The 20,236-nt window shown below is 32.2% G+C and overlaps 1 protein-coding gene across 1 annotated transcript; it reads right to left on the reverse strand.

The window, feature by feature from the left end:
- LOC134699336 (solute carrier family 28 member 3-like) lies at nucleotides 1–11,419 on the reverse strand. Its single transcript, XM_063560947.1, has 10 exons — nucleotides 11,160–11,419; nucleotides 10,240–10,381; nucleotides 9,494–9,685; nucleotides 7,946–8,107; nucleotides 7,484–7,609; nucleotides 6,044–6,177; nucleotides 4,674–4,845; nucleotides 3,750–3,908; nucleotides 1,844–2,024; nucleotides 1–104 (listed from the first exon to the last, which is right to left on the reverse strand). Exons 1-10 carry the CDS (start codon nucleotides 11,417–11,419, stop codon nucleotides 1–3), a joined length of 1,632 nt encoding a protein of 543 aa, XP_063417017.1.
- Between the last annotated feature and the right edge of the window lie 8,817 nt (nucleotides 11,420–20,236).

Consider the following 20,236-nt stretch of genomic DNA (forward strand, 5'->3'; position numbering starts at 1 on the left):
CTAACTTGATACATTGGTGTACGAAGAAAGCGTTGTTAATGTATAATTTGATGCCAGTGTTGCGTTGTAAAGTATGGGTTGACTGAACTCGTCATAAAGTAAACCTGAAACAAATTGAAAATATCTTCTTTGAGAAAAGGCTCAATTTTTTTAAAAAAAGTGCTACAATGAATGCTATTAAAACTCACATTAGAAAGGTATATATTTCGAATCATTATCATAGATTAAAAACAAATTGAATTTCTTAATTGTGTAAAACCTACTTTGTAGACGCTTTATCAATTATTTATATGCGATGAGATCCAATAATGCATCATATACGGAATTCTATTGTTGGTTTCACCTGCAGAATGTTATCTTTGAAATGTCAATTATTAAATTGGAAAAAAAAAGAGAAAACAAATTAAAGTATCGACATTTTTCATACACTCCACCACTCAGCAATCTAGCTGATAGAATATGACTTTGAATCAACTTACGATCAGTATATTGCCGCAATCCTAGATCGAAGTCTATTTTTTTTTAACTTATACAAGTTTGCTCTATTCCCGAATGTGACATTTTAACTGGGTGTGGATTCGTAAGGCCAGTGATGTATGTATTGAAGAAGATGCTTACCCTGTCGGCGCCCACCGTCTCACTGATTTTACAGTCACTGCGAATCCATTTAAAACCTAGATTTGTCATCGTAATATTCGGATCTGATTTCACCTATAGTGTCTAACAAGATTTTGTGAGGTAGACGAAATTGACTTTAAAACGATCGTATTGACTTTTGATGTCCAGAAATAGGCAGATCGGACATTTTGACATCTCCTTACTTCTTAAGTTTGGGATTAATTGTAATTATCATATTCCAATGAGACTGAAAAAAATGCTTTTTTTATATGATAAATTCTAATTTTACCTGCCGTAGTCGTGCGTAAAATATATTTCGGCATTTCTCTTATGAAAATTACTTGTTTTATGGAACAAACAGTCTTATTAGTAAACCTTCACTTTTATCTCCACAATAGGCTTTTAAAAAATGATCTTTCAACTGTATATTCCGATTTTTTTGTGAAAATAGAAGAAGTGGCAATTCTTACCTTTCATACCTTAACTTTCATTGATAAAATATGATATTGACTCGTCCAGTGTCCAGTTTGAAGGTCAGTTTAGTTATCGTATACATTCATGCACGTTCTAATTAATATCTAGTTATGTATGAAAATCAAAAACAAGTTTGAAGGTAAACTAATAACAACTTAATCCAATCAAACTGCCTACGATTCAATAACAATGACCAGTCCACATCATAAAAATATATAAGGGTAAAGTGGGTAGGGAGAATATGTCAGATATTTCAAGTTCATTATTTTGCAATAACGAATTAAAATTTGTTAACCAATAGATTTCCTATAATTTCATAAACATGTCGTTATGTATTTGTATAGTTTTTGGATCTTTTATTTGCGTATTTAAAGCTGTAGAAAGTTTGGCCTTCAAAAGTCAACATAATCATTGACTTTATACAAAAAAATCGCCTTTTTAAATCATTTAATGTTTCACAAATAATACGCGACAACAAAGTAAAATCATTTCTTAAAACACTGCAAAAAAAAATTATTCTGATTGATGCAGTGGTATTGTCATAAATTGCGCTGGAGGGAACAGTGGTACAGCAAACGTTGAATTCCCTCACACAATGTTATCACACACTATAGCGTAAAGTTACATGCAACTTCAATAGTATTCACTCTCATACAGGTATTTGTCTTTTTATTCTTCAACTTATATTATATTCTACGTTAAAGTCGGAATACCACTTTTGAAATTGTTGTATATCATTAAGAGTACTTACCTGCAAAACAAGCCGTCATAAAACATGCAATACACCCAGCTATCCATGTCCGTACTACAATTTCAGCCACTAGATTTTTCCTTTCCGGTATAAGTACACTTAATCCACCAACAATTATTCCCATTGTCATTGGATTAGAAAATCCACATAACGCATATGTAGCAATGACTTGGCTCTTGGTCTTAATAAAAAAATATAAGTTACAATCGTTGTCACACAAGTGAGAGGTTTTGTTAGGTTTATACAAGCCACCATTTATTATATAAGAAAGTGTATGTACCAAGTCAAAAATACGACAGTAGTGATCAATTCGATTGGTGTGTTTTAGCTTTTGAATTTGCCATTCAATAAGGGACTTTGAATTTGAATTTTCCTCGGAAATCGTTATTTGCCTTCTTTTTTTTTTTTTATATGTTTTAGAGTTCTTGCAACATGTGAAAATGGACCCTTTTTTATTTGTGAGTTGTTTACTTATAACTCTACAATTCATTTTTGGTCTGCAACATGTTCACTTCAAGAACGGCAATTTCTAGGTTACCGGTAAATTTTTTTCGTGCTGGAACAAATAATATATACGGGAAAATCTGTATTTTTCAAATAACATAAACGGTACCAATTTTTCTGCACCAGATGCGCATTACGATAATCTTCAGTGATGCTATAGGCCGAAATATTTGCATATCAAAATCATATTGAAAGGAAAAAGAGCAAAAAAGGACAAAAAAGTATAATCAAATCCGGACAATGAATCAGAACTTTGCATAAGGAAGATACATTCCTTAATTTCATACCAAAGAACTGGCTACTGGGATGGTGATACCCTCGGGGACTATTAGTTCACCAACAGAGGCATCGACCTAGTGGTACTAATAACATAAACCGTACCAATTTTTCTAATCTATATTCGCATTTTGAGCATCAATGTCTCTTCAATTATGAGCGAGGCCAAAATATTTGAAAATCCAATTAAAGCTTATCAAAAGAATGAAGAGCTATCATCCATAAGGACAACACAGTATAACCAAAGCCAGCCAAGGAATCAGAGCTTCTCATGAGTGAGATGCATTCCTTAATTAATTCCATAATTCTAAGTTATTTCACAAATGTTCCTTTTGGTGCTATGAATCTTGACTACACGCAGTATTTATGAAGCCAGCAATCTGGTTGTTTGACTTCGGGCGTTACTGGTGCAGGTAGATCCAGAGGTAAGATATGGGCGCAAAAGGTTTTAACAGTGGTTTTTTACACTTTTAATTATATTTTCTTGATTTATACGGTATTTAGATCATTAATAATATATATTGTTTGTACTATCAACTTTAAACAAATATCTATTGGTGTTAAACGATTTTGTTGGTGTTTTAGTGCATTTTTGTTAGCTTGTTTGAATTGTTTACTCAGTTGTGTTCTCTGCCTGGGATGTATGTTTACATTTTTTTGGATGCTGTTTGTGTTACTTACGCAATTTTGTCAAATATCAGAACTTTAAACAGTTGTCATACCTGTGGAAGATTTCGATAGCTATAAACCCAGTTCTAATCATATATTTCTTTCTAAAAATGGCTTGACTAACTGTTTTCTATTCGTTTCGTTGAATGATTTTTTCTAAACTGATTTGATCATTCTTTTTTTAGGTTATCTTAGAGTTCGGTGTTTTTGTTAATACTTCTATAGGTCTTTGATAGACATGATTGATTTCTATTTCGAACACAAGATTACTACTACATGTATATGCTGGTTTTTTTTAAAATTCATAATTTAAATAGATAGTTACCACATAATTACACCGTACGCATACATTCGAAGGAAGTGATTATACATATATTTCCTTAAAATTAGGATATTTATGCAACTAGACATTTGTCTTTCTTTGCAGTTGGTATTGTACATATATGGATAAACTCACTGATATAGCATCAATTTTGATAAACTCGCCAAGTTTGGTGTAACCAACAAACTCATTTACGACAGTTTTTAAACCAACCACTTCACCAACGATTTTACAGTCTTTCCATGGTACACCCATCAGGAATACTAGGGGCATCATCACATATGAAAGTATAAGCTACAAAAGAAATTAAGCAATCTGAACATAGTAGTTACCATATTATATGTGTTGCATATATAGAGTAAATCAAATACGTACAATATTTCTGGTTCTAAAAGATCTGTACTTTGTTCTATTTTGAAACATTTAGTAGATCATAGTTTCAATTGCAACAATTCAAAATTTAACAAAAAGTATTTCCAGTAACTTGTTTGAGACAAGACTTAATGTGGTTTTATGATTTTCTTTTGCATTTAGAATATTAACATATAAGTGTTACTACTGTACATAATCCTCCTTCGCTGTTTATTGATTTGTGGTGTGAAATCTACTTCGATGTACAGTCACCGACCAATATCATGTAGTATTAGATTAATTTTTTATAACTTTTAATTATTCTCTGATACCGTATTATGTGTTAAAAAGTTGAACCATTTATGTTGTTTTTCTATAGTATTGGTATATGAAATACATTTTCATTACTGATTTTGTTTTTATTAAAACTGAAATTTCTTCTGTGTGCTTTGTATTTTTTTTAATGATGAAGATTAAAAAGAGAAGGTCCAGATGCTAAAACGTTTCAAAGACATAAGCGGCATTAACATAGTGATTCAAAAACTCATTCAAGTAACCAGCGGCATTAACCCAGTGATTTCTACAACTCATTCAAGCTACCAGCGGAATCGAGTCAGGGAAGATCACACCACAAGTTTTCCTTTAATGACAAGTTGTCTCTATTAGATTTTTTTTTTAATTTATCATAAGCGAAAAAGATAAACTCACATTTAAACTGAGATCTGGTAACATTACCAGACTACCTAGATAAGCCAACACAGCATTTATAAAAGATATAATACTGAGAAATGATATGAGGCAAGCGATAACAGTGAGTACAACAAACATGGCGTCTTGTGCTCCTTTTGCTGCGGCTTCAATAACGTTTGCAGATTCTGATCTGAAATGAAAAAATAATTTTGCTTAAAAGTTCATTAATACAATGCATAAAACTATGAAACAGTGGTAAAACGCTACGCTACGCGAAAGATTAGCAATCACTGGTGTTTTGAAGTTTGGAAGTGCTTTACAATTGATCATCAAAGAAGAGAATTACTGTATTATCTTTTGATCATGGAATAACAAAAGGGCGCTTACAGTAATAAAAAATATTTATTTTGCGCTAACTTAATTATTTTACTATCATAGGGTTTAATTGGTCGACTAGCGTTGATAAGAGTCAATCCAAAACAGCGTTTGTGTCCGTATAGGAACATTGAGAATCCTTGCGGGTTTTATTACAGCTCCACTCGTTTCAGTGTAATTTATAACAAGTTTTGTTTGTATTATGTCTTATTTATCTGAATTAATAATTGCAAAAGTATAAGTAATAACATACCCTTGTGTTGTTATAATTAATTTCAATTATAAATGAATAACAAGCCAATTTTGACTTATAACCTTCTTCTCCGGATGATCCGAATGACGTCCATTTACAATTAGATCAACTTGTGACGTCAAACATATTCTCTATTATCAGAGTTACATAATCTACATGTATCGATGATTTATAATTTTTGTATTGTATAAGGGTTTTGTTAGAGAAAATTTCCAATATGCTTTAACGAATCTCAGCTGAGTGACACGACTGGTATTACTAATGGAACAGGAAATTATGACCTTGTTGTAGCATTTCCTCAGGGTTTTGTAAGCCTAATCTTTTATCAACAGGCGAATGTGTTTCTCGACTAACTGCTTGCATATTTCTTAAAGACCTTCGGGTTCATATATTTATTCTGACACTGCTCTACTTTGATTCATTAACGATGTTAACCCCTATGGTGTTGGGAACGAGAGCGAAAATGAAACCGAAAACCTTCCAGTTTTAAATTATGTGCGTATTACTCAAAGGTTTAGCTAGTGTTAGTTAAAATGTTATTGATACACACACTTATGGTTTGTAAGATTGCTTTATATCCTAATTAAACTAGTTTACGATTGAATCAAAGGATGAATTCGAAATGATGATACAGACAAAGACATAAAAACAAAGAATACAAACACGATACCCGTATAGTTTAAATGTATACCCGCAGTTTTTAATATTTGTACATTAATCAAGTTAAAAAAGATTTTGATAAACTCTTTTTATCTCCTACCTACTATTTATACTTTTTATCTGGCGCCATGTTTTTGTCTGTGATTCTTCGGTTTCTGGACAGATTATTTTAGACACAGCCAAACCAGCAGGTGCCGACATTAACACTGCTGTTAAGATATGGGCCGAAGATATCTAGACGAAACAAATATCATTAGAACATAATATTTTTTAAATGCTATTCCAGATTGTTTCAGATCAAGCCTCACGCGCTTACATAGTTTGTTAAATCACAAATCTCATATAAAGTCAATTATCATTAAAAAACTCCGAATTAAATATGATGAAATTTGGCTTAACCAACTCAATAATTACAAACCTTGCATGATGCAAGGAAATAAATTAAGGACCTATAGACTATTCAAAAATAATATAGGCCTTGAAAAATATTTATTGTTAAATAATTGTAAAACATTAAATAACCAAATAGAATAAGTGCCCATGATCTTGAAATAGAAAAGGAAAGACATAAAGGAATACCCCTAGATAAAAGATTTTGTAAATTATGTAATAATGACATTGTTGAGGATGAAATTCATTTTCTTCTTCAATGTCTATCACTTAAAACTGAAAGGTCCAGTTTTATTTTAGATCTATCCTCTAAATTTACTAATTTTAAAACTTTAAATGACCAATCTAAATTTATATGGTTGATTTCAAATGAAGATCAATTTGTTAATAACATAATGATTAAATTAATAGATAGTTTAATAAATAAAATTGAGATTGGAAATGAGGAAAGACTAGAAGAGTAAAATTAAGTATTAATACATAAGTTCCACAGCTCTACTTCTAATTATAAAAGGGTACTGATTGTGTTCACTCATTCATTATCTTTGAGACTATATAAACTGTGTTTTTGTCTCCCTTCTCTTATAAAGTTGTAGTTTTATTGTCATGTATTGTAATTTCAATGAAAAAAATCACCACAATTATTTGTACACTATAATATAAACTGTAATTGTACTGCTCGATGGGGCGTCTTGACTGACAAATAAAAATTGTTGTTGTTGTTGTTGTTGTTGTTGTTGTTGTTGTTGTTGTAGAAAGAAATATTAGTTGACAATTGCCACCTTTAAAATTTTCTACTCTTCAGTTAACACAATCGAACCTTGAGATATCTTTTGTGCAAGCTAAAAACTGATTTGATCATCAAAACCGACCCCGTACCCAAGATGAGCACACAAACCTCGAGCGAATAAACAGACAACAAATATAATTTCTGTTTTGTTCATATCAGAATCAAGTGAACATATTTATTCTGTAAAAGGATAATGTCTATGAAGATACGTAAATAAGCGTAAGGACTGTCAAGTATATCTCTGGTTTATTGCATGCGTATTATATACAATAATGTATGCATTGATAGCAATTGCTTTGTTGTTTGCTATTGCGCAAAACATTTTAAATCTGAAAGATACATAAATTATTTAAGACTTACCCCATACATTACGAACAATCCAAAAATGTCCGCTGATACAGATGCAAAACCAGCTGTCATTATAGCAAATAGTTCTGATTTAGTTAAGAGTGAGAGATATGGCTTGATAGCAAAACTTGCTTCGGGCTGTCAAAAGAAAAATGGACCAGTTGTGTTTTGGTTTCCATAAAAACAAGCATGTCATATTAATTTCTTTAATAAAACCGAATATTTTCAAGCGTTATATTGGTTCTACCTGTAATTGTATCGTGCTTTTGAAAGATGTTTTAAAATGTTCCATGTTGCGATGGAACAAAACAATTGGGGAATAAAGGATTATTGGTGGATGTGCATATCTACTGTAAATAAATTTCTAATGAAATATCTTTGATCAGCATTGATTGCTTCTATTCTTGTTGAATGATCCGAAACAAATTATGACATAATCTGGCAATGAACTATAATGATTGACAGTGTATTTACCTGACCAAGAAACATGCTAGCTGCAGTACATACAGTTTCTGCAGCAGTCGTTCCCATGGTGAAGTGCATCACTACTGCAAATTTCTCCACCAACATTTGCATCAAACCGAAATGATACAACACAGATACCACAGAATTGATGAAAATTACAGTTGGCATTAGCTAATAAAAATAAAACATATAATAAATGAAAATGGATGATTATCAAGAACGCAAAAATGAAAATATAAGGTTGAAAGTAATATAGACAACATATTAAAATTGAGGCCATGAGAGATGTGTTTCACCTAAGATGAAAAAAATTAAATTACTTATATACTTACGAAAAAACATGGAGAACAAAAAATAACGAGTGCTTCTTTTAGAGTTTTTTTCATGGGTTCGGGAGATATAAAATGGACATTCCCCGAGATACATGAAATGTTGCCGTTAATTTGTTTAATAAAAACAACCTATCTTTAAACAGTCATTTGATAAACCATCAAAATTAAACTAAACCTAGACTAAAATACATTGTGTAAGGTTTCTTAATCAAGATGTATTGAAGAAGAAAAACAATTATTTAGAGACATGCCCGTAATGTGTGACCTTTTGAAAAACAGGTCCAACCATATAACAATTACTGCCAAAATTTTCTTACCGTCAAAATCGAAAGTTTTTCATCTTTATGGAATCAATATCGGTAAAAGAAATGTACAAATCCAATAAAGAAATATATTAGATCAGATATCAGGAGAAATGTTTTCGGGAGATTTTGAGATTCCGAGAGGAAGACAATGCATAAACAAAGTAAAGATAATACAGTCATATACACGTAAAACACAGTGAACAGCTTAAATTTATACGCCAGACGCGCGTTTCGTCTACATAAGACTCATCAGTGACGCTCATATCAAAATAGTTAAAAAAAGCCAAATAAATACAAAGTTGAAGAGCATTGAGGACCTAAAATTCCAAAAAGTTGTGCCAAATACGGCTAAGGTAATCTACTCCTGGGGTAAGAAAATCCTTAGTTTTTTCGAAAAATTCAAAGTTTTTTAAACAGAAAATTTATAAAAATGACCATATAATTGATATTCATGTCAACACTGAAGTGCTGACTACTGGGCTGGTGATACCCTCGGGGACGAAACGTCCACCAGCAGTGGCATCGACCCAGTGGTGTAAATAGTTATCAAAAGTACCAGGATTATAATTTTATACGCCAGACGCGCGTTTCGTCTACATAAGACTCATCAAAACCAGAAATGAAACATCTTGCTCCGGAAGATTAATTTGCTAATGTTCTGCAAACGATACTTATGATAAAATATGGCAAGATAGGCTGAGGATAGCTGTGTTATGAATAAAAAAATAAACAAATTATAAGCTTTCATTCATTATAAAGGAAGCATAAAGTACATTTAATTAAACAACAGTCATGTGGTAATGCAAAGTTTATATTAGTCTCTCTTTCGTTTTTATTTTTGCTTTTGCCATTCATACGTTTGATTTTTGAAAGGTAAAAACCTCCTTTTCTGTTTTTGTTCATTCATAAACATTACAAACCTTAAATATGAATTCAAAATCACCATATTTTTCTCCAAACACAAAGTTGACACCTGCTAAAACGTGGCTCTGGAAATGTTCTACTTGCTTTCCTAGAAACGAAAATGTTTTGCGCCCAGCTTCAGTCCGTAAAATGAGTAATCCCAATACCATCTGAAGCACGATACCCCATATTACTGGTCTCCAGTTTATCTGAGCATAAAGAATAAAGACATGTTCTAACACAGAATGATATTTGAAATAATCTGTTCAGAATAAATTTTTCAAGTTAAGAGAACATTAAAAATATTCGCATATTCCTATGAGCGCTACTGATGAAGGTACATTCACAAAAGAGCTTAGGACGCATGAAAAAAAATGTCATTTTTTTTTATCCAGTACTAGGTCGATGCAGCTGCTTGTGGACTATCAGGACCCTAGGTTTTTTTTTTATCAGCTCAGTAATAAGTACTGACATATACCAGTGAGAGGGTTAGCGCCAAAAATCCACCATTTTCTACATTTGAAAATGCCTGTACCAAGTCAGGAATATGAAAGTTCTTGTCCATTCGTTTTTGATGCGTTTTGTTATTTGATGAAAAAGATGAAAGTCTGATTCGACTAGGAAGACTTATTTGCTTTCTGTTTATAAAAAAACTCAGTCCGAATGCCTCACAATAAGTTCTAACAATAGATATAGGAAGATGTGGTGTGAGTGCCAATGAGACAACTCTGCTATAGGCGTCAATTATGGGACTGGGACTCACCTGTCGTCTGTTATAAGATATTACCCACGATGTTCCAATAAGTACCACCAATCCAGCTATAGATATCAAGTTCTCTAAGTTTTTTAAGTTACTTATTACCAAATAACATATACAGGCCAGTACAACAACTGCGTATGAACCACTACAATGAAAATTTTATTCTAGTTTTTAGTTATGAGTGTTTTGCTACCAGACAGTATTTTGAAAAGAAAATTACTACTTCATACATGGTTTGGTTTGGGCCAGACAGAGACCTAGAGTTTATTTGTTTGTTCTTTGGTCTTTTTTCATAGCTTCTTTGAACCTTTAAACCATGTTCAATCCATCATTTTCTACATAAGAAAAATGTCTGCACCAAGTCAGGAATATGATATTTCCCGGTTTTAATTTACCTAGGATTTCAGTAGTTTTTGTGCTTTTTTTCTTTTATCAAGTTTTGATGATTGTGTATCTTAAAACATGTCTTAAATGTAATTCAATTTCAAATTCATCGTGTTAAAAACAAAAGTTAGAAAACCAAAAGGTTTACTCTTTAAAACTCGAAGTTATGCACGAAAAGTGAAACGAAATACTCTCAATTTTTGAGTGTCCAAAGTTCATTAGATTGACATATCGATTCAGATTTGGCAACATTAGTCGACCATCCGTTTGCAGTAAGATTTTAGATAATTCATCTTAAGGATTATTAACCTAATATTAAATCTTAATTTAACAGAATAGAAAGAACAACTTTTTTATTTATCTGCCCCCAATTATGTATACCGAACAATCATGTAAGAATCATTATCATATTCGTTCAACAATATTTATTTTCAACGAACAATCGATCTCAAGCAATTTTTCACTTAACCTGACAATTTTTGCACAATAGAAATCAGTTCTGTTTAAAAGCAAAAAGATGTACAATAACGTTTACTTACATAAAAAACTGTCTTGATTTCATCCACTTCACTCGAGTAGAAATTTTAGAAAAAATTTCAGAAACTTGATCTCCAAACTTCTTTTTGATATAGTGATAGAAAAGACAAAATGCAACAAAACAAGTGATACATATAAATGGTAAAGCTTGATGGTAATCTGGAACCAACACTACTACACATACTGTATAGGAGGAAATCAATACAAGGGCTATGACTCTGTATGTGATCCTTAGTCCTCGGGAACATTTGTCTTCTTCCATGATTTAATATATCTTCACTAAAAAATTTTCACAAAATTAAAGAATTATTTTCTTATTTAAAGAATTCATCAAAATAGCTGAACTTTGATAATGTCTGTTTAATTTGTTCACCTCTTTAAGACTGATTCCATATTGTTAAGATGTCTTTTTTGTTGGTTTTGTTGGTCAAGTAAGCCAATATGTCTTCCTGTGGACTATCATTTTGTGAACCTGCGCGTTAAAAATCAATCCTCAGTGTGTCGGTCTAGTAAAAAGAAGTGTTTACATTCATATTTATATAACGTCAACACGTTCTCGTCTTGATATAGATGAAATGTTTTCCACTAGATGTTTTAACCCCAATACAAATTACCATCTATCATGCTTTTTAGATGATGTTACAATACAATTCATAGAAAAGACATGCAGTAACTAGTGAAGTAATAATGATGAATTATATATACCTCGTTTAAATAAGATCAGCTATCGGTTAATCTTCAATGTAATTTACTGAACACAACTACCAAAATATTAGTAGGTCAAACTAAACATTGAAGTATTGTTCATAGTAATAAACATTATTGATTTTATTTAACGTGTGATGGTTTCATCCTAATTTTCTCATTGACAACAGAATATATGCACGGACAAAATTGTCACAAGCTGTAAGCGGCACTATCTGTAACTTAAGTGATTTAATCTTTTATTAAAGTTTAATTATGGTTGAATAAGAAATGATTAAACAGTATTTTACTGGAATAAAACATCAGAAAGGTTGGAGTAATGAGAAGGAAAAAATATCACAAATTTGAGATTGTGGTTCATACTTTAAGATTCAAAGAAACATACACACACAAAAGGTTGGAAAAATATAAATGAAATAAAACTCTGATAAAAATATAATTACCACAACACACAAAACAAAAGTGAAAAACATTCTTTTCTATTGTTTTTGTTTTCTTTCGTTTTTGGATAAATTTTCATCAATTTGTATTTTGCACTGGTATCAAAAATATGATATTCATTCGCATTAGCAGAATTTGTGTCCAAGCACACTAGAAAACGGATACCCAACAGAAGCATTGGAAACTTAGTAAGGACAATTTTCGTTTGTCCTTTATTTCTGCCTTGCATTTTATATCTGTTATCCATCATCAGTGAGATGAAATCATGAACTACTTACACTTGTTTGAATCCAAAAGAGTTGAAAAGGCCAAATAAAGTACGACGTAGACGTGCAAAGAGGACCACAATTCCTAAAAGTTTTGCCAGATACAGCTAAGTGAATATATTCCTGAGGTAGAAAAGTCTTAGTAATTCAAAAATTCAAACGTTTTGTAAACAGGTAATTTATAAATATGACCATATCAATGATAATTCATGTCAGCACAGCACAGAAGTGCTGACTACTTGGCTGGTGATATACTCTGGGAATATAAACCTCCATCATCAGTGAAATCGACCCGGTGGTAGTAAATAAATTTTTAACAACGGTGTGGGTTTAGACAAAATACATAACAATATGACATAATTTATTTCGAATGTGGTTACATAGCTCCATATGTACAGTTTTTGGCCCGAGGCTTCTACATAAATAAAATAACACTTCCATTGACTGTTATCCTCATTCTTACTTACTTTAGTTTGCCAATCGTTTTCAAATGTACTTCCAGTTTAATGTCCAACAAGAAAGGACACACTCCATTTCAAGTCATATGCAGACGTCTTAAAAATACCAGTCAAACTTTAGCAACACGATTTCATTTAAAAAGTCCCACACTTGTAATTAATCCCTTACCAGGATGCACACTATTCAGACAGATCCAATTTTTTTTTACCACAAAACAAAAATAGTGATAGGAATAATATTCTTGGATTATGAATACACAGATAATTTATGTAGTTATTCCATACCATTGTTTTAAGTACGTGTTACATTCGGAAGAACTGGCAAAGAACATTAGCACACACAGTTCTTTTAAAATCTGGTAGGAAAAGCTTTGCGGAAAACACAATATAGAGTATCTTGAATGGTACTACATTACAAAGTCCTTTTTTCAATTATTTACTTTATTAGTCTTTGTTGGTTTTTTTTTAAAAGGCAGTAAGTGGCAACAGATTGTTACGATTATTCGATTCTAAAGCAATAAATACGTGTACAAGTGTTATTAATTATTCTAAATAATAAGGATGTTCTTAAAATTATAAAGGAAACAGTAGTAATACCGATGTTCAAAACTCATACATCGATAGAAAAAAAAAACAAATCCGGGTCAAACCCGAGGGAAACGTATTAAATATAACAGGAGAATGCCGACACAACATTGAAATGTAACACACACAAAAACGAATTAAGCATTAGACAAAATCCGATGAGAATAACACATATAACATCAAAACTAAGTACATCAATTTGGGATAGAAAAGTATCGTGACACGTCTTATAATAATGTGAATTCACACTGAAATATAAGAGGAAACAAACGACACAAATTAAACACACACAGAAACGAACTATAATATAACAATGACCTTATTCCTGACTTGGTACAGGACATCTTATAACAGGTAGAAAACCTTAGCCGTATTGGTCACAGCTGCTAGGAACGTTTGGTCTTCGGTGCTCTTCAACTTTGTACTTGTTTTGGCTTTTGAACTTTTTTCACCTGAGCGTCACTGGTAAGTCTTGTGTGGACGAAAAGCACATATGGCGAATCAAATTTTAAACTTGATACCTTTTGTTATTACTTACTGTCCATTACGCCCATTGGCGTGTGGGGCAGCGACGACGTTTCTTCACATCTGTCTGTTTTGTGATATCTGCTTCAAGCTCTCCCATTAAGGAAATTTGCCATCTCAGACTCAACTGTGCCCCGCCATGTTATTTTAGGTCATCCTATGTGTCTCTTTCCCTCTGGAGTCCAGAACATTGCTGTTTTTGTAAGTTCTTCAGGACTCTTACGTAAAACATGGCCAATTCATCTCCATCTTCTCCTGATAATAAGTATGCTGATCTCTTCTTGTTTGCATTTAATGAGGAGCTATTATTCGTGTATTTCTCTGTCCTAAATTTTCTCCCATTTATTTGTATTATAGTCCTGTCATGTAATGTTGTCATTTTAATGTTATATTTAACATTGCAATTAAAGCGGGAGGTTTGGCATGCTACAAAACCAGGTTCAACTCACCATTTTTTTCTTAAAATGTCCTGTTCCAAGTCAGGAAAATTGCCATTGTTATGATATAGTTCGTGTCTGTGTGTATTGCATTTTAATGCTGTGTCGTAGACTCGTAGTTCACCTCTTATATTCCATGCGTGTCCTTCAGTTTTAGTTTGTAGCCCGGATTTGTTTGTTTTTTCTCAATCGATTTATGAATTTCGAACAGCGGTATACGGTTGCCTTTATTTACATTTTCTTTATTGTAACTTGCGAATAAAATATCATACTATAAACAATAAAAATGTTTTACCACGCAGTGCGTTTTAAAAAAAACCAACCATGACAGTAATAAAGTAAGAAATTGAAGAAAAAACGGACTTTGTAATGTAGTACCATTCCAGATACCTTATATTTCATGGTAAAATATTCTTATTGTTAAATTATCATGGGAAACTTTGTCGCATGTGAAAATAAAGAGAAGGCAGATACTTTATAAAAATGTTTGAGAGTTTATTTGATTCCCGCAGTTTTTGTTTGTTGACATAGATTTGTCTCTTTTGGTCGACGAACTAGATTTGAACATCTAATGTTGCCTTAACTTATGTGTTATAAAGTATAGTGTCTTTTATCTAAACCCAGATGAACGTATTTCATGCTACAATTGGTGACTTAAAACAGGCATTCGATAGTATGTTTCTCTGGTGGGAGTGGGTTTAGTTTACATTAATGACAAATAATCTTTATTAGAAACTGATACATTGTGGCCAACCCATTTTGTATTAGAGTTTCAGAAATGTATAATATAAAGAGAAAAAAAATATTGTATAATGTTGGGACTAAGATTTAGGTCGTTTGTCACAATTTGTGATCATAAAAAGTGAAATGTATTGTATCTGTCATTTACGCAAACAGATTAAGAAATATCAGGAAAAGATGAAAAATACAAACTTGTTGTTCAATATTGGTCTAAAAAAAATCATCCAAGATAAAGGATAATAATTTGTTATTACAATTAGAAATTAAGATAATGCGAAACTGTTTTCTTTTATCTAAACCAAATTGAGTTTTGATCGTAAAATTACATGGTGTAAAAAAAACTCTTGTGATAATGTCTTCATTAAAACAAACAACTTTAATACAAAAATAAGGAAATAGTGTATGAAGACCTAGGAATTGTTTTTAACAAGGACATAGGATCGTCAACAACTTCCTTGTAACAGCAATGGCCTTAGCAAATTCCATACAATGAAGTAAGTTTTGAAAAGCCATGATGTAGAAGTCATAAAACTTTGCTCAGTGCTCGGAGCACAAGAATCATGCTCGAAACATGAAATCCAGTACTTTGATTGGTTGATTCTTGATTCTGAGTACAAACATCGTGCTCAACGGTTTTATGACCGCGGGTGCTTGACTAGCAAAAGGTTAATCAATAGAACAGAGAAGAACCAATGGCTTAATTGTATCTAATAATATATACAAAAACAATTTTGTGTGACGACCGCCGACGATAACCTTAGACTAAAGGCTTCTGGCGTAAGACAAGCATAAAAATGAGGACAAAGTGGTTGGCTGAACATGTTCTTGCGCACTATCACCAAAACAAACAATATTGGTTCGATGCATACGTGTTCTCACGAGTTCCAAGACAAAAGGAAACAATGGGCGCATGGTTGTTTGTAAGTATTTCCTGAATGCAGATAAGAGTTGCGATATGTCATTAAATGAGAGAGAAAAATTAAAAAGTGAAACGATATATCCCTCACGATTTTCCCATTTCAAACTTTCCATTTTTCGAAACAACATTCAGCAGCACCTGTTTATGGAGTATACCTCGCACAGTTAATACATCCCATGGCTTAGCTCTCTTAATTGATTTGCTGCTCTTATCAAGAAGCTATTACACTAAGGGATTTAAAGGGCAAAGTTGAAGTCCTTTTTATACATTTTACTGATGATATGATTTGGTAGACAACTAGTATTATACAATAAGCCAGGAGTAATTTCCATTCGTTGTTGCTTCATTAATTCACTCTTAATCTCTTTATGGGTATCACTGAATGAGACTTATCATAGATTTTTACATTCATTAGTGAATGAATTTCAGTCTTAGATGATCATTCTGATCGTAACATCAACTGAAAAGTCTTAACAATATTTTATTTTGTGATGTTCAGTCTAAAAGTTAATTGTTAGTTTTATCCACTGTGGTCAATTCAGTACTGTTCTGATCATTGTATTGTGATTAATTCAGTTGTGGTCAATAGCTTTTTATGCAATTCAGTATATTGTTGATGTGTACAGGATGGATAGATTGGTTGAATGTCTGGACGGATATTAATTGACTGCAAGCAAATTATCTAAACAGCACTTAAATTGCAGCAATGGATAAGTCTGAAAATTGACGGAAAGACCAACAAATGTTTTAAAATCAATAAGTGTCTGAGATACAAAACAAATGGTGGTTTAGATCATTAAATTTACATCTGATCGAGCAGGATAGACGAAAAACTAAGCATCTATATTTTGTGAGAATGATAGATTCGTTCTGGTTTTCTCTGATGCCACTGCTGATGGACGTTTCGTCTCCCAGAGGGTATCACCAGCCCAGTACTCAACACTTCGGTGTTGACATGAATATCAATAATGTGGTCATTTTTATAAAGGAGAAGGTCCGGTAAGACCCTTTTTTGGCCCCAAAATATGGCAGTTTTACAAAATTGTTAAAATGTAAACTTTTAGTTATTTATTGGATAGTAAAATGGTTCTACTACATAAATATGGGCTGTTTTTGACAATACAATGCACATATATTGGGTACTAGCACCATGAAGTCATGCTAAATTACTGAAATCTTAACAATTCCAGTATTTTACTTAAATTTTAAACAGTTGCCGTGTAAAACGAAAGTGGCCGCATTCGTGTTCATACAAAATATTGAAATTGAAGTTGTATTTAATGATAATACATAACATATATAAAGGTTGAGGATGAACACGGATGCGGCCACTTTCGTTTTTGACAAAACCCATATGAAAAGTTACATTTTTTCGCATATTTGCTAGATTTTTCATATTTGAGCTTGAATCGGATCGTTTTTAATGACGAAATAAGTTAAAATCTTTCACATAAATTAATCGAAACATATGAAATAGGCACTTAAGTGTTTAAAACGTGGTCAAAATCTTTCGTCAGATGAAACTGAAATTTGAGTCCAAAATCGGTCCTTACCGGAACTACTCCTTTCCTGTAAACAAAACTTTGATTTTTCGAAAAACTAAGGATTTTCTTATCCCAGGCATAGATTACCTTAGCCGTATTTGGCACAACTTTGATAACTATTTCAACTTTTTTTTGTATGACTCTATAGTTGGCCTATTTTGTGAAGCATCTACACCAACGGTTTCATTTGTCTTAATTTCTAATGGAAATCATACTGTGTGATGTACAGCATTTTAACAGTATTTTTGAAGAGGTTTGTGCAAAGCGTTTGAAATGACATTTTGTTTTTTAGTTGTTTTATCAGTTTTTATTTAGATTTCATATTTCTGTTTGTGGTGTCAGGTCCTCTGTGACCGACGTGTGGTCTTAGAAGTCCAACCACTGTTTTACCAGCCTGATAAGACCGAGGTTAATTCGAAACCCAGCACCTGGCTGGTGCATTTAGCTACATCTCTATCGACTTGGTTATGCACTTTTTAAGTCACATTTCAGTAGTTCTTTCTAAGCACTCACGCTTCCTTTACCAATGAAAACTTGTCAATTTCTTGGTGGAGAAAATAGCACCAATTACTTGTGAAAATGGTGGATTACGTAATACACTCATTTGAATTTAGCGTAATGAAGTGTGTCATTACAACTACCCATGCTATAGTGGATTGATATGGACGGTCAAATGATTTTCTTATAATTTAAGGTTCAAGTCGACTCTTAAATTTGATTTTTTACAGCTATATTTTAATCATATATGGACATTGATTTTAAGAATAAATCCGAGACTTAGTATAAAAAGTGCATTTGAATGAAACATATGGTTGGAACCCTAACCTTATCATGAGACCCCACACACACTCCCATTTTTAAAATTGCTGGATCTGCCCCTGTTACTGTTACATTTTTCAATTGGGGTAAAAGTTCTTATGAAGATTTTATTAGATTTCCAACTCAGTTTTCATACACAACAGGCGATGTGGTTCATAAGTGTTTCTCTTTTTTTTTTTACAGATTAGACCATTGGTTTTCCTGTTTGAATTGAAGTTTGCTGTTCCATGTTGAAGGCTGTTCTTCGACCTATAATGGTTTACTATTTACACATTGTGAGTTTGTGACTTGGTTGGACAGTTGTCCCCTTAGCACTCATACCTCAGCATCTTTTTTCTAATTACAGAAGTATTATAATTGAAATCTGAGGGTTTCTGACAAATTCTTTACATGCACTTGACATATTGAAGGAAAGAAACAGCCATTTTATCACAATCTCAGCCATAGTGGTAATCAACATAGGAAAAAAGCTCTGGATTCTTTACAGGTTCGAGACAGTTACTAATACTACTTTTGATGTGATTTTTCCCCCAGTTGAATGAGCAATGAGGCACACATATGCAAGTCATATCTTATAAAGTGGCAAGAAACAAACCATATTTTTTAAAATTTATACTTTTTTAATATTTAATCACAGAGGTTAATAACAATACAACTAGCATTTCTTTTACTCCTATACATTCACACACAAAAAAATGGTATGGTCATAAACATGATAAACTTTGAATAATTGTGCAAATTTAATTAAAACCATGTTATATCATTTCTGCTTTATTCTTTAAAGAGTCATTTGTCAAAATAGCACAATAGTGACAAATTTTGTAGTAGAATAATTTGATTACAAGATGTACCTTTAAAAGTTACTCATTTTAATATTCAAGGTACAACATACAATACAAAAAAAATTTTGGACGGAGGCAATGAAGACAAAACTAAAACACCATTTGATGAGGAAAATAAATATTTATAAAATAACTGTCATTACATATGTTTGATGCTGAAAGTATGGAATGCAAAAGTTCTAAATAATATATGACATTCAGGGATCTCCATAGATGAAAATTGAACCATGGAGGAACTTTCACCATTACAAACCGTGTCTACGTTGTACAGTGTAGCACGATCAGGAGTATTTTATCCTTCCACACAAGGAATGGTGAACATGCTAATTCATTGCTTATTTAAATTATGTTTATTTGAATTTTCATTATAGAATTAGAAGTATCAATATTTTCATTTATTGCCGTTTTTAACCATTCAAATGCCAAGTTTTCATTGTCCCCCCTTAGTCGAGAATGACTTAAAGCTGTCATGAAGGTCCCTAGGTAGATTTCTTGTATTTTTGGTAATTGTTATGGCGGTTAAAAATCATATGATGTGCCATCATGTGGAGCTTATTTGTCATGGACACAGTCAAATTCAGAACCCATTACCGGTATGGCTGATTTGCAGCAACAACAAAACGATTCGTAAGGGTTATGTAAAAGATTAAAGAGATTTGTAAAGCAAACGTTGACAAATGAAGAAGTTTTTAATGACTTTATCTGGCAAATTGATGCTGTGCAACATGCATCTTTTGAGTCTGAATAGAAACCGGAAACGCGGATGTATCAATTTGATTGTAATATACGAAATGAAT

This window comes from Mytilus trossulus, unplaced genomic scaffold (genome assembly GCF_036588685.1).
Source record: "Mytilus trossulus isolate FHL-02 unplaced genomic scaffold, PNRI_Mtr1.1.1.hap1 h1tg000050l__unscaffolded, whole genome shotgun sequence".
NCBI lineage: Eukaryota > Metazoa > Mollusca > Bivalvia > Mytilida > Mytilidae > Mytilus > Mytilus trossulus.

Bases quoted from the DNA above. Each gene is read 5' to 3' on its own strand.
- LOC134699336 (XM_063560947.1), bottom strand. From the start codon at position 11,419: ATGGAAGAAGACAAATGTTCCCGAGGACTAAGGATCACATACAGAGTC. The intron at 9,686-10,239 runs GTGAGTCCCAGT...CTTTATGCTCAG, and splicing joins TATCTTATAACAGACGACAG to ATAAACTGGAGACCAGTAAT. The intron at 4,846-6,043 runs GTAGGAGATAAA...TTTTCATTTCAG, and splicing joins ATAAAAAGTATAAATAGTAG to ATCAGAATCTGCAAACGTTA.